Here is a 25,115-nt window from a genome sequence, read left to right as displayed (position 1 = left end):
ATTCAAACGAAGGCTAGATCCATTTCTGATAGGGTAGGGTGCAAGGAATTGTATGCTGCTCTACAGGAAAGAGGATTATCAAGGAAAAAACCTGTGGAGATCAGCGGACAATAGTGTGTCCTGTCGCTGGCATAAATGAGCCTTCGCCCAAGGGATGATCTCTATGGTTACTACCATTGAACCCAGAACCTGCAGATAGTTCCTCCCCCCCCCCCCCCACACACACACTAGTTTTTATTATTTATATACCACCTATCAATGAAGGTCATCTAAGCAGTTTTACATTCAGGTAGTCAAACATTTTTCCCTATCTGTCCCAGCAGGCTCCAAATCTACCTAGCATACCTGGGGCAATGCAAGATTAAATCACTTGCCCAGGTTCACAAGGAGCAGCACTGGGCTTGAACCCACAACCTGAAGTTGTAGTTCTAACCATCAGTGCCATGCTGTAGGCGCCTACATCGCCAGAATGTTTGAAATTCAGTGGGTTAGCTTCAGTTTGCGTGGCTCTGGCTGAGAAACACTCGACCCACTGCCATGCCAAACCAAACTCCCAAGTACTCTAGGGATTCAGTTGGTCCCAGGTGACTTTTCTGGAAATTGATGATTTAGCTGGACTACTTGTACCACTGCTCTCTCACCCTCAATCTTGGACAGCACTCTAATCAGTCAATCGTCCAAGTACAGATGCACCTAAATTCCTTGTGTAGGTGTGCTGCTACCTCAACCATTACCTTGGTGAAGGTACAAAGTGCTGTTTCTAGTCCAAAGGGCAGTGCTGCAAATTAGTAATGTTTTCCTAGCACATGAAATTTCAGAAATTTCCTGTGGCCCAGAAAAGTGAGAATATGCAAGTAAGCCTCTGTCAAATCCAGAGGCTAGAAACTCCCCTGGTGTCGCCCCCACAATGACTGACCATTCACCATGTATAATCAGAGAACTTTTAGTGCTGTATTTACTGACTTCAGATCCAGGATTGGTTTTCAAATGTTTGAGTCTCTTTTGGGCATGACAAAGTACCTGCTCAAGCTCAATTCTTCTGTTGGTACAGGCTCTACAGTCAGGATATCTATTAGCCTTCTCACTGTTGCTCGCACTTTGACCACTTTCACCGGCTAGCCAACTGGGAAGTCCACAAATAAGTCCCTCAGGAGATGAAATAATTTAGAGTTTGTATCCTTCTCGAATGATGTTGAATACCCTGCGGTCCAAGCATATCTGTGCCCAAGCCTCCCAGGAAGCTGTCAACCTTCCACCTATCAGTGGAGGTGCAGTTAAAGACTTGGTGTCATTGGGCCTTTTGGGAGGTTGCTGCTGGGCAGGAACAGGTGGACTGAGCCTGCCTGGAATTGCCATATCTCTGCTGTGAACTGTAATATGATCTCTAAGCAGAGCAGCCCACCAAGGGCAGACGAAATCTCCAAGAACCTCGACAGTTACCATGACCTGACCCTCTTGAGGTCCGAAGTCTACTGTCTGACAAAGACTCAGGTTGACGATCCAACATACTGGCCATCAGATCGTCCAATCTTTTGCCACATAGCATTTGGCCCTTAAAAGGTAGCCTGCTCAAAGTGGCCTTGAAAGCTGAATCTCCTGTATACTAGTTCTGCCCGATTCACGATTCGAATCGATTTACCGATTCACTTTGGGTGAATTAATTCTAATCGATTTACTTTTTTAAAAAAAATTGGCCTCCTGATTCAGTGGCTGACCTTCCCCCCCTCGCCCTCCTAAGCGCAAAGGATGTACAATATAATATCGTTCGATGGTGACTGCAGAAATAGTGAGACTCGAGGCGAGCTGAAACAAACTCCCAGGGAGACATAGAGCCAACAGAATTCATCCCCGACTTCCACCTTGCAGAAGACCGCAGAGCTGGCCACCATCCAAGTTCCCAGGGGCATGACAGTGAGAGAGGCCAGAGTGTCGATGAGGCACATATGCACCACAAACTTCCTAAGGTGAGGAGTCTTCACGATCACCACAGTGACAGCCACATTGCCCACGATTGCCAGCACATCCAAGAGCAGCATGAGAAAAAGCCCCACGGCATTGCGCACGATCTCTGGGTCCCCCAGGGCTCCGCTCCCGGCACTTGAGGCAGCACCAAGGCCGGAGCACGGGCAGATGAAGGAGCAACTGTTGCTGCCATTCCAGAGTTTGGTAGTGGTTTGAAAACAGCTCCTGCTTTAAGGGCAAGGGGGGGAGGGTCAGTCGGCAACAGCCATTCGGGTGGGGGGTTGCAGGTCTTCAGGGGGGACAGCCCAGGCCTTCAGGGGAGAACAGACCAGGCCTCAGGGGGAAACATTTCTTAATGAGGGGGTGCAGGCCTTCAGGGAGGGGGGGACAGACCTTAAGGGGGGTGCAAGCCTTCAGGGGAGAGGGGCTCTGGTGTAGAAGTACACAGAGGGAGGGAGGAAAGGGTTGGTTCAAAGAGACATGCATATGCCAGATTTTTTTGGGGAGGGGAGAAATAATGGGTCTAAAAACAGAGGAGAGGGAGAGAGATGGTGGACAATGGGATTTAGGGAGGGAAGGAACAGAAAGGGAGAGAATTTGGGCACAAGGGATGGTGTGTGTGTGTGGGGGGGTGAATAGAGATACTGGATAGGAGGGTAGTTGGGAAGAGAATGGGAGAGATGGTGAACCATGTGATGGTGGGGAAGGAGGGAGAGATGTAGGATGAAAGGGTAGTTAAAAAAAAGGAGAGATGATGGATCTGGGATGGTGGGGTCCACCCCTGCAGCTGCAGGGATGGAGACCAAAAAAGGGAAAGATGCCAGACCTCCGGGAAAGGGAAGGGAAACAGAAGGGGAGTACAGAGATAGAAGATGGATGGTTAACACAGAGAAAGAAGAAAGAAGGAGACCCTGATCAGAAGACAACCAGAGCCTGGGACCAACATGATTTGAACAATGACCAGACAACAAAAAGTAGAAAAAATAATTTTATTTTCTGTTTTCTGATTACAGTATGCCAGATTTGAAATTTGTATCCTGCCACAGCTGGTGTTAGTCTGCGAACGTGAGCTAGGATTTAACAGAAAGAGGAAAAGTATTTTTTGTTTGTTTATTTTGTTTATACCACAGCACCTATGTGGGTAGGAGAGGGCAAAGAGGCTATAAAAGGGGTGAAGAGGCTATAAAATAAACCCACCAGGATGTTTGAAAAAAACACCCAATTGGGCAGGAAAATCGAATCGAAAAATCGATTCAATAGGATGAATAAAAATTTTTTTGCCTGAATCGGGCAGCACTCTGCCCACCTCCCAACGTCACACCCGATCTGCCCCCATAAAAGGGGATGAGCCAACGGTCGTATCGAGGAGGAAGATAATATTTTCTTTCTTAAAGGCCCCTCGGCCACAAGAGGACACCCGCTAAAAATCAGGGGCGGGAAATTTCATGGCGACACCAGGAAGTATTTCTTCACCGAAAGAGTGGTTGATCATTGGAATGAACTCCCAGTGCATGTGATTGAGGCCAGCAGCGTGCCAGATTTTAAGAATAAATGGGATGCACATGTGGGATCTCTAAGAGGGTAAATTTGGGGGAGGGTCATCAGAGTTGACAGACTTGATGGGCTATGGGATATCTAAGAGGGCAAAGTTAGGGGGGTGGGTCATTAGTGTGGGCTATGGGATATCTAAGAGGGCAAAGTTAGGGGGGTGGGTCATTAGTGTGGGCAGACTTGATGGGCTATGGCCCTTTTCTGCCGTCATTTTTCTATGTTTCTATGTTTCTACTGCCTAATCAAGAGAATTCTGCAGGCAGAGACTGAGTATGCAGAAACCTTGCTCATGACTCTAAAATATCATATAGAGCATCTGCCACATAATCCACTCTGGCAATTAGTAACTGGGGGTAAACATCATCATTCAATTAAGGAATCCGACAATCTGGTAAGGCAGGCCTATGAAACATAGGAAGATGTTGCTGCCGCTTTCAGACCCAAAGCCAAGGCCTCAAACCGCCTTTAGAGGACTAAATCCATCCTGTGATCCTGCATATCCTTTAATATTAATCCCCCTTCACTGGGGAGCAAATTCCTCTTGGTAATCTGCTCTACCAAGAAATCCACTTTATGCTGGACACACATCTGCTGAAAGTCAGAAGCCATTGGATACATTTTTTTACATGATCTTGGCAACCCGCAAGGGCCCCTTTGGGGCCTCCCAATGCTCCGAGGGAAAAAATGTAGGCTAATCCTTAGAACCACTCATAACAGAACACTGAGCTTCCAGGGTCTGCAGGGGTTCTAACTTTAGTTCCCACAAAGATTCTGTTATAATCTCCAGCAAATCTGCCAGTTTAAAAAGGCGGCGCACCATCAGGTCCTCCCTCTGATCCAGGGCTGCCACAATCACCTGACTGGTGCCTTCCACCTGAGACCCTGAATCTTCCAACACTGAAGATTCATTTTGGTGGGTCAAAGGAATTGAATCTGAGTCTCAATCTTCCTAGTCCTTTTCTGACTGGACCTCTGGATCATGCACAACACTGCCAAGAAGGAACTACGCTATTTGAGGGTACAACCTCCTGCACTAACCCTGATGTGCTTTCAGATGGTGCTGACAGAACCCTATAATTTAGATAGGCTTCAAACATCATAATCATAAAATCAAAGGTAAACTCCAATCCAAGGTGCCCCAAGGATCCCTGCAGGAATTGTCTTCGCTTTCTCAAGGGCCCAGGGGAGTTCGCGCAGTAGTGCTTCGCTGCAGATACAATCACCCTTTCCAGGCTCTGGGAGAATTTTTGACCCACAGACTGAGCCACCTGTGAATCCATAACCCTTAAGGAATCAGAGAGGGCTAAGCCCATGGCTCATGACCCTCCCCCCCAACTTGCTCCAAAGCATGTGGCACATGGATGCTCCTCTTTCGGCTATCCAATACAAATCTGGCATGATACAGGAGGAAAACAGCTTGAGAAGTCCATCTGTATTGATTTTGATCCAAATCAAGGTGTTTTTGAGGCAGATTGAGTTGGACTGAAAAATCTAAGATGGCCACCACAGCAGAGTTCTATCACCAAAAATGGCCTAGGAGAGCAAAATTGCAGTTCAAAAAATTCAGGGAAGGGGTTTTCCAGAGGTGGAAGACCCTAAATGAAGCCCCAGCAACTCTCAAAAATGCAATATAAAATTGAAAACCAACCCTGATGTCTCCCATTCACTACAATAGCCTGAACTCACAGTTGGTGCTGGGAATGCTTTTGCTAGAACTCCAGCTTAAATTCAGAGAAGACTTCTGCCTCAGATAATAATAATAATAATAATTTTATTTCTTGTATACCGCTATACTGTGAGGTTCAAAGCAGTTTACAGTAGATACAGAAGAGATGCAATTAAGTAAGATTAATTAAAATGAAGAAAAAGTACTTAGAGTTCCCTGACTGTCCCAAAGGCTCACAATCTTGCAAAAGTACTTGAGAAAAATTAATTAATTAGGCTATAAACATAGAATAGAAGAAGGCAGGAAAACAGTACATAGGAAAATTAATTTAGAATATATTATACAGGAGGTTTTTTTTCGGATACGATATATGGGAAGGATTTAACATAATATACATAATAAATTATGTATCATTAAAAAATTAAATCTAGTAACATTACAAAGATTCTAAACTGAATTCCATACATTGATTGAGTAAATGGTTTAGCAAAAGAATTTAGAAATTGAAATTGATTACATTAATTAAGAAAATTGAACCAGGTAGTAGACTAAACTTGGGAATATAAAGAGGAGATAGAAGGAGAAGAGTTTAGGTAGAATGAATATGCTTAGTGAATAAATGAGTTCTATAAGTGTGTAAGTGGCTCCAAAAGCTTGTATCTTTGGGCTGCCAATCAAACCAATAAATGTGACTGAGACCTGTCCTCAAGCCTTCAAGATGTATGCGTGTCGATGGGGGGAAAGGAAACCCAGCCAGCACCCAGTAAAGCCCTCAGGATCAGCACAGGGTCACACAACCTGCACTCAAGCTCTGGATAACCATGAGCGAGCTCTGCTTTGAGGGGTACAGTCCCTGAGCCTCCAAACTGTTAGTGCAGGCTGGCTAGGCAGGTTCCCCTAAGGGCTGCCCTGCAAGCTACAGACTCAATCCAGAAAGCCTGTGTCTTCTCACAGTCAGAGCTGTCCCAGGAGCACTGGGAACCTGCAACACTAAAAGCCTCACAATCTGGATAAAATACCCGAAAATAATAAAAATTTCAGAGCAGATCAGAAAACCACTTTCCAACTCTCGTGTAGAAGGAACAACTGAGGAAGAACTGGAATGCATTTCAGAGCAGGTGGTGGAGCTGAAGAAACTGAACTTCTATACAAACTCACGGTTAGGGATATATAACCTACCTGTCAAGATTCCTGTACCCTTTGCACCAGAAGTTATAGTTCAACAGAACACCTTTACTCCAACCTGCTTTACAGCGGCTATTCTACAACTAGGCACCTCCATTTAGGCACTAACGACATGTTCTATAATAGCACCTGGCTCCCCAGATTCTGTTATAGAATACTAGCATAAGCTGGTATTGGTACACTTAATATTTGCACACCCACAATCACACCAGGCATAGACCTGTCATTAACTACACGCAAGTAAGTGCAGCAGTGAAAGTATTCTATCAGTTATGTGCATAACTAGGGGCTCCACTAAGACGCACCTACGTGTAGAGGAGGAAAAAAACAAGAAAAAAAAATTTGGTTCAGAATTTTTTTTTCTTGGTTTTTCCTCCTCTACATGTAGGTGCATCTGGTAGTAAGCAGCCTGCAGCCCCACACACCTTTTTTTAAATGCCAGTGATCCAGTGCGGTCTTGCCAGGAACTTTCCGTGCTCCTGCTGGACAGCTGCCGCCTTTTTTGCTGCAGAGAGGCGAATAAGGCAGGAGCACGAGCTTTTTGCTTCCTGCTTGGTTCCGCACCTCTCTGTGAATTGCTGTTGTTGGTTCTCGCGATTCGTGAGAACTGACGCAGCCATTCACGGACCAGGCGAGGGACCAGGCAGGAAGCAAAAAGCTCGCGTTTCTGCCTTATTTGCCGCTCTGCAGCAACAAAGGAGGCAGCCATCCAGCAGGAATGTGCAAAGTTCCTGGCGAGACCATGCTAGACCACCAGCATTATTTAAAAAAGGTACAGGGGGCGGGGGTGAGGTGTTTAAAAAATTATATTCGCTCCATAATATGCACCCACTTTTCCACCCACTTTTTGGGGCGGAAAAAGTGCATCTTATGGAGCGAAAAATATGGTATATGCTTTCCTTGTATTTATGCACTTTATAAGTTAGGCACATTGTTAGAAAATAGTGCCAAGGTGCCTGCTGGCACTTTCACAGGCAAGTGCAAATATACGTGTACAAAGGGCACATAGATGTAGGCTTCTGGTTTACAAAATTGCCCTAAATATGGATAGTGTCAGCAGTCAATAAGAATTTTCAGGGACACTATCCATAAAGTGCCAATTACTGCCATTGAAAATTCATGGTTAGAGCACTTAACTGTATAGTACCTTTGAATATTGGGACAATGGTTTGACAGATTAGACATGTCAGATCCTTGGTCAGCAGAGCAGACTGAACTTGGAATAAAGTCAGCTCATACAACTGTTCCAAAGGAACTGGATAAATGCCAGAGCTCAGATGCAGGCACAGTAAAATAGCCATCTACTACTGCTACAAATCTCAAAATTTACATATTTTGAATAGTTTGTATTGTACACTATATTGAATGTGCTGTAGTTTGGAGGCAGTTTATAAAATAAATTCATAGCAATATAATAAAGAGAAATCAAATATCAATAGCAAATATGGTATACTTTTATATGTATATTTGGAACCCACTTACATACATCTTTTAAACTCAGACAAACTATATTGTGCACAATCACTAATTCAATGCAGTTTTCTCCTAAGGACCTACTGACTGGCTGATTTTACTGACTACTTAGCTAACAACTTGATGAACGGCTACTGTACAGTACTCCCCTGCCACCAACTAGTTAGCTTTCATAACACTCAGCTGGCAAAAATCTCTGGTGAGAACACTGCACTGAAATAGCCAGGAGCAATAATGTATCAACATGAGATTTATTATGTATTCTGTCTAAATTGAATAAAACATTGTGAAATAAAAATCTGACAGCTATGCAAACAAAGACACCACATGAAAATTTAAGTAAAAGCAAAAGTATTTCATGTCTGAAAAAGTCTCTAGAAATTAAACTCTACTAAATTTGGAAAATATGCACTGCTTTTTTCTTTCATTTGAGCCCACCTGGGGGCAGATTCTCAAAAGCTTATCGTGCAACAAAGATTGCTTGTAGCCAATCTAGCTTGCACATTAGTTCACCTCTGATGTACAAAAGGGTTTATCGTTGGCTTTTACTGATAAGAGATAGAAGCCACTGAAAATCCTATACAAATGCATTACAAGGAGCTCATAATATTAAAATGAGCACTCAATACAATGCAAAGCATTTATCTTTTAGCATGCATACTTTTCTGGCAGATCTGAGCTCTCATAGCCTTACTTTCCGGTCAGTGCCTGAGCAATGATTGGCTCAGGTACTGACAAGAAAGTAAGTCAGGGATTTGCGAGCCCAACCCGCAAGAACTCCAGGAGTCAATGGACTCCCTCCCAAATCCCCGATGACCCAGTGGAGACCTCTTGAAACCCCTCTCCCTCACTTAAAAGATCCCTGATGGTCAAGCAAACTCCCTCCCAAACCCCCAGGCCAGGCCCCCAGTTTGACAGTAGTCCTTGCTTCTTCCCTCCATCTCCCCTACCCCCCAACTGTGGTAATCTAACTCCCAGTACCCTATATGGTGCTTAGGTCCCTCCCAGTGCATCCCAAGATGCATTGGAAAGAGGCAGAGCACCACCATTTTGAAGAGGTAGGCCCGGAGGCAAGAGACTACGAGGAAAAAAATAGCCAAGGAGGTGAAAAACTTGAAGCCGTTCTTTCAATATATTAAGGAGAAACAACCCATGAAGGAAGCGGTGGGACCGTTGGATGACCATGGAATAAAGGGAGTGCTAAAGGAGAACAAAGCAATTGCTGACAAACTGAACACATTTTTTGCATCTGTATTTACCGAAGAGGATATACACAGCATACTGGAACCCATCAGGCTATATGCTAAGAAACGAAGACAGGAAACTGACAGGGTTGACGGTCAGTCTAGAAGAGGTATGCGGGCAGATCAACAGGCTTAAGAGCGATAAATCTCCGGGACCGGATGGCATCCATCCGAGGGTCATCAAGGAACTATAGCTGAACTGCTTCAACTAATAGTCAATCTGTTGATCAAATCGGGAAAGATTCCGGAAGACTGGAAGGTGGAGAATGTTGCTGATCTTCAAAAAAGGTTCGAGGGAAGATCCAGGAAACTACAGACCAGTGAGTCTGATCTCAGTACAAGGAAAGATGGTAGAGGCGCTGACAAAGGACCGCATCATTGATTACCTTGACGAACATGGTCTGATTAGGACCAGTCAGCAGTTTCATCAAAGGCAGATCTTGTTTGACAAACTTGCTGCACTTCTTCGAGGGAGTAAACAGGCAGATAGACAAGGGCGACCCAGTCGACATTGTATATCTGGATTTTCAGAAGGCGTTCGACAAGTTTCCACATAAACGACTAATTCGGAAAATTGCGAGCCATGGAATCGAGGGTGAAATACTCACGTGGATTAAAAACTGGCTGGAGCATAGGAAACAGAGAGTGGGGGTAAGGAAGAGCGTCACTAGTGAGGTGCTGCAGGGCTTGGTGCTTGGACCCATGCTCAAACCCGTGCTCTTCAACATATTTATAAATGATCTGGACATTGGTACAATGAGTGAGGTGATTAAATTTGTGGATGATACGAAGTTATTCAGAGTAGTGAAGACACAGGGGGATTGCGAAGATCTGCAACGTGACATAATCAAGCTCAAGAAATGGGCATCGACATGGCAAATGAGGTTTAACGTGGATAAATGTAAATTGATGCATGTCGGTAACAAAAATCTCATGCACGAATACAGGATGTCCGGGGCGGTACTTGGAGACACCTCAGAGAAAAGAGACTTGGGAGTTTTGATTGACAAGTCGATGAAGCCATCCGCGCAACGTGCGGCGTTGGTGAAAAGGGCAAACAGAATGCTAGAAATGATAAAGAAGGGGATCACGAACAGATTGGAGAAGGTTATCATGCCACTGCATCGGGCCATAATGCGCCCTCACCTGGAGTACTGTGTCCAGCACTGGTCGACGTATATGAAGAAGGACATGGTACTACTCGAAAGGGTCAAGAGAAGAGTGACTAAAATGGTTAAGGGGCTGGAGTAGTTGCTGTACAGTGAGAGATTAGAGAAACTGGGCCTCTTCTCCTTTGAAAAGAGGAGACTGAGAGGGGACATGATCGAAACATTCAAAATACTGAAGGGAATAGACTAAGTAGATAAAAGACAGATTGTTTACCTTCTCCAAGGTAGGGAGAACGAGAGGGCACTCTCTAAAGTTGAAAGGGGATAGATTCCGTACAAACGTAAGGAAGTTCTTCTTTACCCAGAGAGTGGTAGAAAATTGGAACGCTCTTCCAGAGTCTGTTATAGAGGAAAACACCCTCCAGGGATCAAAGACAAAGTTGGACAAGTTCCTGCTAAACTGGAACATCTTTGACCTGGGGGCCGCCGCGTGAGCGGACTGCTGGGCACGATGGACCACTGGTCCGACCCAGCAGCGGCAATTCTTATGTTCTTATGTTCCCTCCTGCCACTTCAGAACAGGTTCCGGGAAAGGAGGCATTTAACTTGGTCACCATGTTGGCAGGGAGGAGGGAGAGAGGATGAAACTTAGAGGAGCAGCAGCTGAGGTCAAAATTTTATATCAGGCATGGATGTTATTCAAAAATACCATTCTAAAAGCCCAGACTAGATATATTCCGGGTATTAAAAAAGGAGGAAGTAAGACCAAACGGCAACCAGCGTGGTTAATGAGTGAGATGAAGGAAGCTATTAGAGCCAAAAGAGAATCCTTCAGAAAGTGGAAGAAGGATTCGTCTGAAAATAATTATGAACAGCACAAAGAATGGCAAGTCAAATGCAAGGCGCTAATAAAGAAGACAAAGACCATGAAAAGAAGATTGTGCTGGAAGCAAACATGCACGGCAAAATTTTTTTTAGGTATAAAAGCAAGAAGCCAGGAAGAGAATCAGTTGGACTGCTAGACAACCGAGGAATAAAAGGGGCTCTTCAAGGAAGACAAGGCCATAGCAGAAAGATTAAATGGATTCTTTGCTTTGGTCTTCACTGAAAAATATGTAGGGGAGTTACCGGTGTTAGAAATGGTATTCAATTCTGATGAATCAGAGAAACTCAAACAAGTCTCTGTAGCACTGGAAGATGTAATGGGTCAAACTGAATAGTAGCAAATTGCCTGGACCCAGAGTGCTGATAGAATTGAAAAATAAGCTTCTAGAGCTATTGTTAGTAATTTGTAAATTTTCTCTAAAATCCAGCATATTACCGGAAGACTGAAGGGTGGTCAATGTGATGCTGATTTTTAAAAAGATTTCCAGAGGTGATTTGGGATATTATAGCTGTATATACCCCCCCCCCTTTTATGATGCCGTGTTAGGCTTTTTCATTGCCAGCCATTGCAGTAAAAGCTCCAACGCTCATAGTCTTCCTATGAACATCTGAGCTAATACCGCCACAGCTGGCAATAAAAAAGCCTAATGCTGCTTCATAAAAGGGGGTCATAATTTGCATGCTGTTTGGGTTGAGCATTGGTCGCTAAAATCAGACCGGTATGTCTCCGGCACTGAAGTTTTGATCTGCTCCTCAGACAAAACAATCTAATTAATGGAATACTTACACTTCCTCTGATTTGTTTATCCAGAAGGTAGTTGTAGGGACAGAAAATGATATAGGCATCCTGCATCAGATCTCGAGCTGCATAATAAGGACAAGCCTTCAGCCTCCTCCCTAACCCCACCAGCTCCTCTATATCCCATGCCTGATTTAGACAGGAGCTCTCCTCACGTATTTTATGGAAACCATGGTAAAAACGACAGGACCTGCCCTGAAACAAAAAAATTTTAAAAATATGAATTTGCGTAATAGATTAAAATCCACTTCTCCAATCAGAAACTGATAGTCCAAAGTGGAAAAAAAATATCTAAAAACATAATAAAAGAACAAAAACAAATAACATGGCAATAAATGACTATGAACAAATAACTTCAATATCATTAGCCAATTGATTACCAGGCTTCACATTTTTTTCCACTTCTCAATCCTAAGGAAAAAGTCACCCTCTCTCTCCCAGGTACCTCTGCAATCTCAATTCACCCCCGTTATTACTGGGAAATTTCTGCACACCAGCACAAGATAGAATTTGTACAGAACTCCTACCTGTATAGAATTCTACATTTCCCATGCACAGGCAATGGCGATAGATCATTGTGTCTACACAGCTCGGCCTCCCCTCCATCCTGCCATGATCAAGAAAAGGCACATGGCTGTACATCAGACCATATATGCTTTTCTTCTACCATCTTGGCCTGACTGTTCCTTTAAACTACATGGCTGTAAGAAGGCTCAATTAGTTCACAGGAATAGTTGGGCACAGGACATCAAAGGAGGAGGATACTGTTGAGTCTGATATATGGTCTGCTATAATAAATCAAATGAAATCAGTTATTAATTTGGAATTGAACAGTTCAATTCTTATAGAATATTATAAATTGGAACATATTCCCAGGGGGTTGAGAATGTTAAAAAGAACTATAGTAAAACCTTGAATTGCAAGTAACTTGGTTTGCAAGTGTTTTGCAAGACAAGCAAAACATTTTATTAAATTTTAACTTGATATACAAGCAATGTCTTGCAATACAAGTACATACAGTATAAACACATCACAACTGAGCCGATGGTTCTTCTCTCTCTGACACTGCAAGAGTGTAGTGACTGTTCTAAATGAGCAAAGTCTTGCAATATGAGTACATACAGTATACACAAGTCACATCATCATAACTAAGCCGATTGTTCTTTTCTCTCTGATGCGACAGGATTGTAGTGACTGTTCTAAATGAGCGAGGTCTTGCAATACAAGTATGTATAATATTTTGTATTAAAGTTTTTGGGTTGTGGAACGAATCGTCTGAGTTCTCATTATTTCCTATAGGGAAATTCGCTTTGATATACGAGTGCTTTGGATTACAAGCATGCTTCTGGAATGAATTATGCTCGCATACCAAGGTTTCAGTGGCATACCTAGCATATGTGACACCCAGGGCCCATCATTTTTTGGCACCCCCCATCTGTACGAAAAACATGATTTTTAGTAACAAGCCACACGTCACATGATTACCTAGGAAAGGCAGCACCTTACATACTGCAGTGAGTAGTACAACATCAATACACCCATTGTAAAACTAAACAAGCCAGACTAGTACAGATCAATCCTACACCGTCAATCTAACAGAAAACCATGTCTTTCGAACACACAGAAAACACCTTCGTCTAGTATGAAATGTCATCACAATCTAACCCCTCCCCCTTTTACAAAACTGAAGTGTGGATTTTAGCCACGGTAGTAACAGCTCTGACGCTTATGAATTCTGAGCATCAGAGCTGCTACCACCACGGCTGGCGCTAAAATACGCTCCACAGTTTTGTAAAAGGGGGGATAAAATAGAAATACATAGACAAAGGTTAAATTGAACCAGCAAGAAGCTGGACTCAGCATACAATGCAACACCACAGAAACAGTGACACATGTCTCCTAAAGCAATAAATAAATAGAAAATTTTTGTTCTACCTTTGTCTTCTCTGGTTCCTGCTTTCCTCATCTTCCATCCACTGTCTGCCATCTCTCTGCCCCTATATGGCATCTTCTCTCCTTCTTTGCCCCTTCCAGAAACTATATGCCTCCCCCTTTCATCTCTCCTTTCACTCCCATTGGTCTGGCATCTCTCTCCTCTCCTTCCCTCTCCCACACCTCTCTTCTGCAATCCCTTTCTTCCCTCATTTTCCTTTTCAATTTATTTTCTGCATCCATCTAGATTATGTTCTTACTACCCTCTCATCAATTTCCTTTTTTACTGTCTACCTACAGCTCGCCACCTCCTTCCCTCAATCCAGCATGTGACCTTTTTTCTTTCTCCTCCCCACTTCCTTCCAGCATCTGCTCCCCCTCTCCCTCCACTTCCATTCAGTCTGCCCCCCTCTGCCCCACACTTTCATTCAGTGTCTGTCCCTCCTCTCCCCCCCTTCCATTCAGTGTTTGTCCCTCCTCTCCTCCACACTTCCATTCTGCGTGTCCCTCCTATCCCTCACACTTCCATTAAGCATCTGTCCCTCCTATCCCCCACACTTCCATTCAGAGTCTGTCCCTCCTCTCCCCCACACTTCCATTCAGTTTCTGTCCCCTTCTCTCTACCCCTTCCATCTACTGTTCACCCTCTGTCTCGCCCCTTCCATTCTCTGCCCTTTCTGCCCTTTCCATCGTGTCCCTGCCCACTCTCTCTTCCATATGGTATCTTCCCTCTTTCTATGCTCCTTCCATAAACTGTCTCCTTTGTACATGATTCATTTCAGCCTCACCCCCTCTCCATTTTTCTGTCTCCCTATGCTCTGGAATCTCTCTCTTCTCCTTTCCTTCCTTCCCACTCCACCCCATGGTCTGGCATCTCTATCTCCTTCCCTCCCCCATGCCCTGGCATCTCTTTCTCTCCATGCTCTGGCACCTCTTCTCCCTCTGGTCTGGCATTTGTTTCCTGTCTCTCCCCCATGCCCTGGCATATTTTTCCTCTCCTTCCAACTCCCCCTCCCCCTCCATTATCTGGCATCTCCTCTCCTTCCTTTCTCTCCCTCCCTCCTTCCTTCCTTTCCCATGGTCTGGCATCTATCTCTTCCCCCCCCCTGCCCTGGCATTTCTCCCTCCCCCTCCATGGTCTGGTATCTCCTTTCCTTCCCTTCCATGGTCTTGGCATCTCTTGTTCCTCTCCCTTTTCCCTCCTTCAGTGTCAGCATGCCCCCTATCTACCTACTACTCCAATATCCAGAACCTCCTTTTTCTTCTTATTGCATCCACCCCGTGTCCAGCATCTCCCACCTGTCTCTCTACTCACATCATGTCTGGTTTTTTCCCTTCACCCTACAACCTCCATGTCCAGCATCTTCCTGTGTTTCTTTTTTTCTTCCTTATCTGATTTAGCAGCTTTCTTCCCTTTTCTGAGCCAGCCAACCCACCATCTTCCCACATCCCATTTCAGTACCTCCCCCTCTTTTCCCCAACTTAATAGGTCTGAATTGTATAGAAGTCCCTCAGAGTGTTCTAGTGCTGCTGCGAGGCTGGAGGCGATTCTTAGCTGCCATCAGCCCTGCCTTCGGCTCCGCCCGTAACAGGCGATCACTTCCCCTCCCGCGCTAAAGCCTGCCTCCCTTCTTTCCTCCCTACAGCGCCGAAATGGTCAGGGGGACCGTCAGATCCGGAATCACTCTCCCTATTCTCAGGGCTGGCATTAGGGGATGGCAAGGGGGCCCCGCGATCCAGGCAGCTCTCTTAGCTGCCATCAGCCCTGCCTAAGGCTGCGCCTGTAAAGCTAAACTGGACGGTAAAAGCAAAGAGAGACGCCGCGGGACTTTTCCACTTGCCTTCATCGCTCGAAGTTCTGCCGCTCTCGATCCCGCCCCTCAAAAACAGGAAGTCACTTCAGAAGGGGCGGGATCGAGTGCGGCAGACTGAATAGAAATCCGTAATGTAATGTAATGTAATGTGTATGGGGACAGACTTAAAGATCTCAATCTGTATACTTTGGAGGAAAGGCAGGAAAGGGGAGATATGATAGAGCCATTTAAATACCTATGTAATGTACATGCACATGAGTCGAATCTCTTTCATTTGAAAGGAAAAACTGCAATGAGAGGGCATAGTATGAAGTTAAGAGGTGATAGGCTCCAGAGTAATCTAAAGAACTACTTTTTTACAGAAAGATTACTCCATGCATCTACCATCCTAAAGAAACACTTTTTTACAGAAAGGGTGATAGATGCATGGAACAATCTCCCAGAAGAAGTGGTAGAGACAGAGACTGTGTCTGAATTCAAAATGGCCTGGGATAGGCACGTGGGATCTCTTGAAGAGAGAAAGAGATATGGATGGTTACTGCGGATGGGCAGACTAGATGGACCATTTAGCCTTTATCTGCTATCATGTTTCCAATATTAGTAAATACCGTGTCACAAAACTAGAGGAAGAGGAGGAAAATAATATTTTTATAAGAGAGGCATGAGATAGCGGGGGTTTTTAATAGGTTTTTGTTATGGGTTTGCAGGATGGACAAAATAATGGTTGTGTGAGTAAGAGATCTGATGTATCTAGTTATTGTTAAATCAATGCAATGTTAGCTTATTATGCAACCTGCTTCCTGCCTTTAGTCAGCTCAGTTACATTGTTTCAATAGTCAAATGGTGCAATAGTTGTGATCAGGCCGTAAAGTTATACAGGCTTTATCCAGGACTGAGTCATTCCCTGAATTGGGTTTTTGTATTGATTTTAGACTGTATTTGAGTATGTGGTGTGTTGGGATTGATGTTTTGATTAATTGTATGCTTATCTGTTTGTTGTAGGAATTGATGGTATCTGGTTGGTGTCACATGAGGAGTTCGGAGTAGTTCCAGTCTCCACTGTCAAGTCTTTACACTGATTCCCCAACAAAGCATTTGGCGAAACGGACCCATTGGAATCAGGATGCCCTAAGCAAAAGCGAAGTGATTAATAATAATAATAATTAAAAAATATATATATTTTTTTACAATATATTATAAGTTATAAATAAATCATACAGGTTGGAGTTTTTTTGATCTATGATTACAGTGATGTTTCATTCAATTGACCAGCTTCGGCAGTTTTGAAACAATATATAAATGGTCTGAGGTCTTTTTTCCTCCTGTTAAGAAATGATGTACAGTTAAGATCTATACCATCACAGTGTTAACTGTAAATCTGTTATGACTTTATACCAGTGTATCTCAAACTGTGACATGGCACACTAGTGTGCCTCCTGAGATTTCAGGTGTGCTGCGGCATACTGGGGATGAAGAGAGACGCTGGCGCCAGCTGACAGCCTACAGGACACACCTCTCATGGCGATAGGCAAGTCCTGTAAACAATCAGCCAGTGCCAGCGCCTCTCCTTCTCTCCGGCCCTTTTCCTGCTGGCAACCCCCTTCTGGCATCTCAGGGTCTGGAGGGCCTTCATGCGTGTGCATATGTCATCAGGGCAACGTTAGCACACTTCCAGATGTCTCGAGCCACGGCCCACTTACATTTAGTGTGCCGCGGCTCAAGAAAGTTTGCAGGATACTGCTTTATACGGATATACAGATTTAGAAATTAATAATTCTTTACAGCTCTACTTCAAATCTATCTTTTGATGAATAATTGTAGGGTTTCTTTGTCTAGTTGATGTCTTCATCTAGACCACTGGTCTCAAACTCAAACCCTCTGCAGGGCCACATTTTGGATTTGTAGGTACTTGGAGGGCCTCAGAAAAAATAGTTAATGTTTTATTAAAGAAATGACAATTTTGCATGAGGTAAAACTCTTTATAGTTTATAAATCTTTCCTTTTTGCTAAGTCTTAATAATATTGTAATTTATAGCCAAAGAGACATATGATCAAGAAACTGTTTTATTTTACTTTTGTGATTATGATAAACATACCAAGGATCTCAAAATAGTACCTGGCGGGCCGCATGTGACCCCAGGGCCGCGAGTTTGAGACCACTGATCTAGACCATTTAAAACTAGGATGTCTGAACATAAATCCAACATTAAAAGAGGTAGACTTTCAGAACCATTAGTAGAACATTATATAGAATTTCAACATCTATTTAGTTCTTTGAGGTGTTTTGCCATTGATTGGGTACCTACACCTTTAAGGGGAGGTAATAGAAAAAAAGATGGTTTTGCAATGTGAAGCATGCTGGATTAATTGGCTGAGATCTACTAAACCACTGGGACTTAATAGTAAGTTAGCATTCAATATGATTTTTGGAATCATTGCATTGTTTTCTACTCTATTGTTGTGTCTGAATGAACAGCGAATGACAGCTATTGTGACAACAGAGTTTTGGATGGGAACAACTGTTAGGTTTAGCAGTTTATGGAGAAGGATTGATGAGTAGATTTAATGTTTATATAAAAAGTTTGCGATTGAAAGATCTTGAATGTTAAGCCAGATATTGGCTAGTGAATGTGGCTCATGCATGAGTTGAATGAAGTTCACATGAGCGTGCTTGTCCTTTAAAGCACATACGTGGCGTCCATTGAGTTGCAGGTGCCATTTATGAGAAACTTTTCGTTGTGAATGCTTGCCCAGCTCTTTAAACAGTAAGCGATTTAGTTTGTATATCTGGTTTCTCTCACTTATTTTGCACATTTAGCAGAATATATAATAATAATAATAATAATAACTTTATTTTTTTATACCGCAATACCACAAAACAGTTCAGAGCGGTTTACAGGATAAGAGACTGTACATTTACAGCGAAGTTACAGCTTAGTTATAGCGAAGTTACATCGAGGTTACAGCATATCGAAAAACAGTTCAGAGCGATTTAAACAATGTAGGTGCAGAGAATTGGTTAACAATTATATGGCATAAACCAGTGACAATTACAAAAAGGTCCAATAATTGTTGCATGGGGAGAGGGGAAGGGTAGGGAGGGAGGCAAGGGATTATTAGTTTGGTCGGGGGGACGGGGGTTAGAGGCAGTGCATTTGTATTTATCATAGAATGTGAGCAGCATCTTGAGCATGACCCCAGAAGAAGCCGTTTAGATTGGCGAAACGGGTCCCATTGGGACAGGGCTTCCAAAAAATGATTTAAAAAAAATAAGTGTTGAACTATCTTAATGTAATTCCAATACAAAATGTGCTAGGACAGAATGTAGTATCGATATAGGAATAAGTTGATAAATGCTTGGTTCTGTAATTGTCAGGTTTCTCTAGCAGAAACATTGCAGTATAAAAATTGCTGTTAGCTTTATCAGCTTGAATGAACATAGGCACTGATAGTGGATTGTAATATAAATGTGATTTGTTATTTTGTTGTGCACGTGTTAACATAACGAGCCAGTATTTAATCCACTTTTGAATGTAGAGAATGTACTTTAGGGATTTATGTACTATTACACAAGAATGAGGTATGAAACAAAGTAACATAGTAGATGATGGCAGATAAAGACCCGAATGGTCCATCCAGTCTGCCCAATCTGATTCAATTTAAAATATATATTTTTTCTTCTTAGCTATTTCTGGGCAAGAATCCAAAGCTCTGCCCGGTACTGTGCTTAGGTTCCAACTACTGACGTCTCCATCAAAGCTCACTCCAGTCCATCTACACCATCCTAGCCATTGAAGCCCTCCCCATGCCATCCTCAACCAAACAGCCATATACAGACTCAGACTGTGCAAGTCTGCCCAATACTGGCCTTAGTTCTTCAATATTTACTATTATTTTCTGATTCTAAATAATAATAACTTTATTCTTCTATACCGCCATAGTCGTGAGTCTTCTAGGCGGTTTACATTGAAGAGGGCTGGACAGTCAGCGAGTTACAATATGTAGAGTTAAGAGAAATACAGCATGCAGAACTCTTTTTGAACTTTTGTCACCATTTTCCTCTCCACCATCTCTCTCGGGAGCACATTCCAGACATCCACCACCCTCTCGGTAAAGTAGAATTTCCTTACATTGCTCTTGAGTCTACCACCTCCCAACCTCAAATTATGTCCTCTGGTTTTACCATTTTTCTTTCTCTGGAAAAGATGTTGTTCTTCGTTAATACCTTTCAAGTATTTGAACATCTAAATCATATCACCCCTGTCTCGCCTTTCCTCTAGGGCAGGGGTAGGCAATTCCAGTCCTCGAGAGCCGAAGCCAGGTCAGGTTTTCAGGATATCCACAATAAATATGCATAAGATAGATTTGTATCTCAAGGAGGCAGTGCATGCAAATCCATCTCATACCCATTCATTGTGGATATCCTGAAAACCTGACCTGGCTCTGGCTCTTGAGGACCGGAATTGCCTACCCCTGCTCTAGAGTATTCATATTCAGGGTTTCCAGTTTAGCAATGTTACTTACCATAACAGTTGTTATCCAGGGACAGCAGGCAGCTATTCTCACTAGTGGGTGATGTCATCCGACAGAGCCCCGATACGGACATCTTGCTTGAAGAAACTCAGAAGTTTCGAGATGCCCGCACCGCGCATGCGCCAGTGCCTTCCCGCCCGATGCTCCGGGCGTGTCTCCTCAGTTCAGGTAGCTAGCAGAGAAGCCAACCCAGGGGAGGTGGGTGGGACGTGAGAATAGCTGCCTGCTGTCCCTGGATAACAACTGTTACGGTAAGTAACATTGCTTTATCCCAGGACAAGCAAGCAGGTATTCTCACTAGTGGGTGACCTCCAAGCTAACCTCAATGGGATGGAGGGAGAGTTGGCAACTTAGGAGAACAAATTTTGTAACACAGTTTGGCCAAACTGCCCATCCCGTCTGGAGAAAGTATCCAGACAATAATGAGAGGTGAACGTATGAACCGAGGACCAAGTGGCAGCCCTACAAATCTCCTCAATCGGTGTCGATCTGAGGAAGGCTACAGAGGCTGCCATTGCTCTGACCTTATGGGCTGTGACCTTACAGGGAAGGGGTAATCCAGCCTGAGCATAGCAGAAAGAGATACAAGCCGCCATCCAGTTGGAGATGGTGCGCTTCGATACAGGTCGTCCCAACTTGTTTGGATCAAAGGAGACGAAAAGTTGAGGAGCAGTTCTGTGTGGTTTGGTGCGATCCAAGTAGAAAGCTAAAGCACGTTTACAGTCCAGAGTGTGAAGAGCTGATTCTCCAGGATGAGAATGAGGCTTTGGAAAGAACACTGGAAGCACAATGGATTGGTTGAGGTGAAATTCAGAGACCACTTTAGGCAGGAATTTCGGGTGAGTGCGGAGGACCACCTTGTCATGATGGAATACTGTGAAAGGTGGGTCCGCCACCAAGGCCTGAAGCTCACTGACCCTGCGAGCAGATGCGAGGGCCACCAGAAAAACCACTTTCCAAGTGAGAAACTTTAGTGGAGCCTTGCTCAGAGGCTCAAAAGGAGGTTTCATAAGCTGAGAAAGGACAACATTTAGATCCCAAACCCTGGAGGCGGTTTGATAGGAGGATTGACATGAAAAAGTCCTTTCATAAATCTGGAAACCACAGGATGAGAAGAGAGAGGTTTCCCTTATAGAGGCTGATGGAAAGCCGCAATAGCACTCAGGTGGACTCGTATAGATGTCAACTTGAGACCAGACTGAAACAGATGTAAAAGATAGTCCAAAACAGAGGATAGGGAGGCTCGCTGAGGCTCCTTAGAATTGGAAATACACCATGAAGAAAATCTAGTCCATTTTTGGGAGTAGCATTGACGAGTAGCTTCCTGGAAGCCTCCAAGACATCCCTCACCGCCTGGGAAAACTGGTGCGGAGTTACATTGAGAGGAACCAAGCTGTCAGGTGGAGAGACTGCAGGTTGGGATGAAGCAGAGACCCCTGATGCTGAGTAAGCAGTGAAGGAAACACTGGAAGTAGTCACGGTTCCCTGCTGCTGAGTTGAAGTAGAAGGGAGAACCAAGGTTGCCTGGGCCACCGAGGAGCTATCAGAATCATGGTGGCATGGTCGGACTTCAGCTTGACCAGAGTCTTTTGAATGAGAGGGAATGGCGGAAACGCATACAGAAAGCGATTCCCCCAATCCAGCAGAAAAGCATCTGCCTCGAGGCGATGAGGAGCGTAGATCCTGGAGCAAAACTGAGGCAGCTTGAAATTGTGGGGAGCCGCAAAGAGGTCTATCTGAGGCGTTCCCCACTGAGCAAAGATCTGATGAAGGGGCTTGGAGTGGAGTGTCCATTCGTGAGGCTGGAGAAGACGACTCAGTTTGTCCGCCAAGACATTGTACCTCCCCTGAATGTAGACAGCTTTGAGGAAGGTGTTGTGGCGAACCGCCCAATCCCAGACTCTGAGAGCTTCCTGGCAGAGGGAGGCCGAGCCCGTGCCCCCTTGCTTGTTGACATAATACATGGCGACCTGATTGTCGGTGCGAATGAGGACCACCATGTCGTGAAGCAGATGTTGAAAAGCTTGAAGAGCATTGAAGATGGCTCTGAGCTCCAGAAGATCGATTTGATGGAGTCGGTCCTCACAGGTCCAGAATCCCTGAGTGCGAAGCCCATCCAGATGAGCCCCCCAGGCATAGGTCGAGGAATCGGTAGTGAGAACCTTCTGATGAGGAGGAGTGTGAAACAGCAAACCTCTGGATAGATTCGAAGAGGTCATCCACCAAAGTAGAGACTGCCGAAGAGCAGGAGTGACTATGATGTGTCGAGTCAACGGGTCTGACACTTGAGTCCATTGAGAAGCTAGGGTCCACTGAGGAATTCTGAGATGGAGCCTGGCAAAGGGCGTCACATGAACTGTAGAGGCCATGTGGCCCAGGAGGACCATCATGTGTCTCGCTGAGATGGACTGGCGAGAAGATACAGACTGGCAGAGACGAAGAAGAGCATCCATGCGCTGAGGAGGAAGGAATGCTCGAAGCTGGATGGTGTCCAGTACCGCCCCAATGAAGGGAAGGGACTGGGTAGGCTGCAGATGAGATTTGGGAAAATTGATCTCGAAGCCTAGGCTCTGCAGGAAGCAGATCGTGGTCAAGGTCGCCGAAATGACCCTTGGAGCTGACGGGGCCTTGATGAGCCAGTCGTCGAGGTATGGAAATACCTGAAGACCCCTGTTCCGGAGTGCAGCGGCCACCACCACCAGACACTTCGTGAAGACTCTGGGAGACGAGGACAGGCCGAATGGAAGCATTCGATATTGCAGATGTAGATGTCCCACCCGAAATCTGAGGAACTTGCGGGAGGCCGGATGAATGGGAATGTGAGTGTAGGTCTCCTTGAGATCCAGAGAGCATAACCAGTCGTTCTGCTCGAGGAGAGGGTAGAGAGAAGCAAGTGTCAGCATGCGAAACCTCTCCTTGACTAGGAATTTGTTGAGGGCCCTGAGGTCCAAAATGGGTCGCAGGTCGCCCATCTTCTTCGGAACAAGGAAGTACCGGGAGTAAAACCCCTGGTTCAGTTGGCCGTCGGGACCGGCTCCACGGCACGAAGCCGGAGCAAAGCCTGAGCTTCCTGGAGAAGAAGGGCGGTCTGAGTCAAGTTGGAAGGATACTCTCTTGGAGGGTGGTCCGGAGGGACCCGATGGAAATGAAGAGAGTATCCTTCCTTGATGATAGTAAGGACCCAGAGGTCGGTTGTTATGGCCTCCCAGCGATGATAAAAATGATGGAGGCGCCCTCCGATGGGAAAAACAGGGGGAGGCAGAACGAGGTTGGTTATGCCCTCGACGAGACAGTCAAAAAGGCTGAGTGGTCTTAGGGACAGCAGGCGATTGAGACTTAGGCTGACCCTTTTGGGGAGGCTGACGCTTCGCCGGTTGCCTCGCAGGAGGAGTTTGCCTCGGCTGATAAATCAACGGCGGACGAGAAGGTCGAGACTGCTGAGGCTTAGGCTTCGGCCGAAGGATAGATTGGAAGGACTTTTCGTGGTCAGACAACTTCTTCGTGACAGTCTCGATGGATTCGTCAAAAAGATCCGCCCCAGCACACGGGACGTTTGCCAGGCGGTCCTGAAGATTCGAGTCCATATCAATGGTCTGCAACCAGGCCAACTGGCGCATCGCCACCGAGCAGGCCGCCGCTCGGGCGGAGAGCTCGAACGCATCATAGGCAGATTGCATTAACTGAAGCCGAAGTTGGGACAGCGAAGCAACCACTTCCTCAAACTCAAACCTAGCCTGGGATTCGATGTATGGTGTGAACTTCCGAAGCACAAGTAGAAAAAATTCCAAGTAGGCTGCAAAGTGGAAATTGTAATTCAGGACTTGAGACGCCATCATCGAATTCTGATAGATGCGTCGACCAAACTTATCCATGGTTCTGCCCTCGCGGCCCGGAGGCACTGAAGCATAGACCTGGCCAGGATGAGACCGCTTGAGCGAGGATTCGACCAGGAGGGACTGGTGAGAAAGCTGAGGACCCTCGAAGCCTTTATGATGCACCGTGCGGTACCGCGCATCCAATTTGCCAGGGACCGCAGGGATAGAGTAAGGAGACTCGAAGCATCGCATGAAGGTCTGGTCGAGGAGCTTGTGCAGGGGAAGCCGCAAGGACTCTGCCGGAGGACGAGGCAAGTGCATGGTATCGAGGTACTCTTTGGAATATCGAGACCCAGCATCGAGAGTAATGTCCATGTCATCCGCCATCTGCCTGAGGAACGATGAAAAGGACAGTTGGTCTGCCGTCGCCGGTCTGCGAGACGGACTAGAAGAAGAAGAGGCTTCAGGCTCCAGAGAGGCCTGCGAGCAACAGGACAAGTAGAAAACCTCGGGGTCCTCGAACTCCGGGCCCAGAGGAGGAGACCCAGTCGAAGCAGCATACCCCAACCAAGGCAATTTCTTCTGAGGCGAGATGGTCGAGTGTCGAGAGGAATGATTCGAAGAATGTCTGGATCGATGCCCCTCCCGATGCCTGGAAGGGGATCGAGCCCATCTGTGAGAAACTGGCTCAGACGCCTCCAAGGAGCAGATTGGACTCGATGCCGTCGATCGCAGAGGCGGCAGAGTCGGAGGCTCCCCCGACGACGCCCAGGTTTGATAGGGGGTTCGGAAGAACTCGTCCTGCTTCCTGCTATGCCCAGGACTGGGTGGCCCCGAAGGTGGACGCCACACTGAGTCATGGGACGGAGTAATCAGTTCCAAGGGAGGCAGGTCACTAAACGAGGCTTTCCTCGAGGGGATGGGCTCCAAGGGAGGCATATCACTAAGGGAGGCCCTCCTCGAGGAAATCGGTTCCAAAGGAGGTACAGCGCTAACGGAGGACCTCCTCGAGGACCCGGACACCGCTCGCCGCTCCTCTTCGCCGAGTAACGAGGTAGTGCGGCGAGGAGGAGGAGGAGGGGGCGGTCCGCCCCTCGAAGCCGAAGCTGGAAGGTCAACCTGGATGGTGGCAATCAGCCGAGGCCCC

The 25,115-nt window shown here is 45.5% G+C and overlaps 1 protein-coding gene across 9 annotated transcripts in view; it reads right to left on the bottom strand.

Annotated features, from left to right (window-relative positions):
- Positions 1 to 25,115, bottom strand: part of BRIP1 (BRCA1 interacting protein C-terminal helicase 1) — a 354,698-nt gene that overhangs the window by 222,898 nt on the left and 106,685 nt on the right. For all 9 annotated transcript variants that reach the window (XM_033922791.1, XM_033922782.1, XM_033922790.1 and 6 more), the window contains one exon: positions 11,863 to 12,069. In XM_033922791.1, coding sequence (XP_033778682.1) covers positions 11,863 to 12,069 — 207 coding nt within the window. The remainder of the gene's footprint in view (positions 1 to 11,862; positions 12,070 to 25,115) is intronic.

This window comes from Geotrypetes seraphini, chromosome 15, assembly GCF_902459505.1.
Source record: "Geotrypetes seraphini chromosome 15, aGeoSer1.1, whole genome shotgun sequence".
Classification (NCBI taxonomy): domain Eukaryota; kingdom Metazoa; phylum Chordata; class Amphibia; order Gymnophiona; family Dermophiidae; genus Geotrypetes; species Geotrypetes seraphini.
Note: the sequence above shows the minus strand (reverse complement) of the source record. Positions and strands in the feature narration are given on the sequence as shown.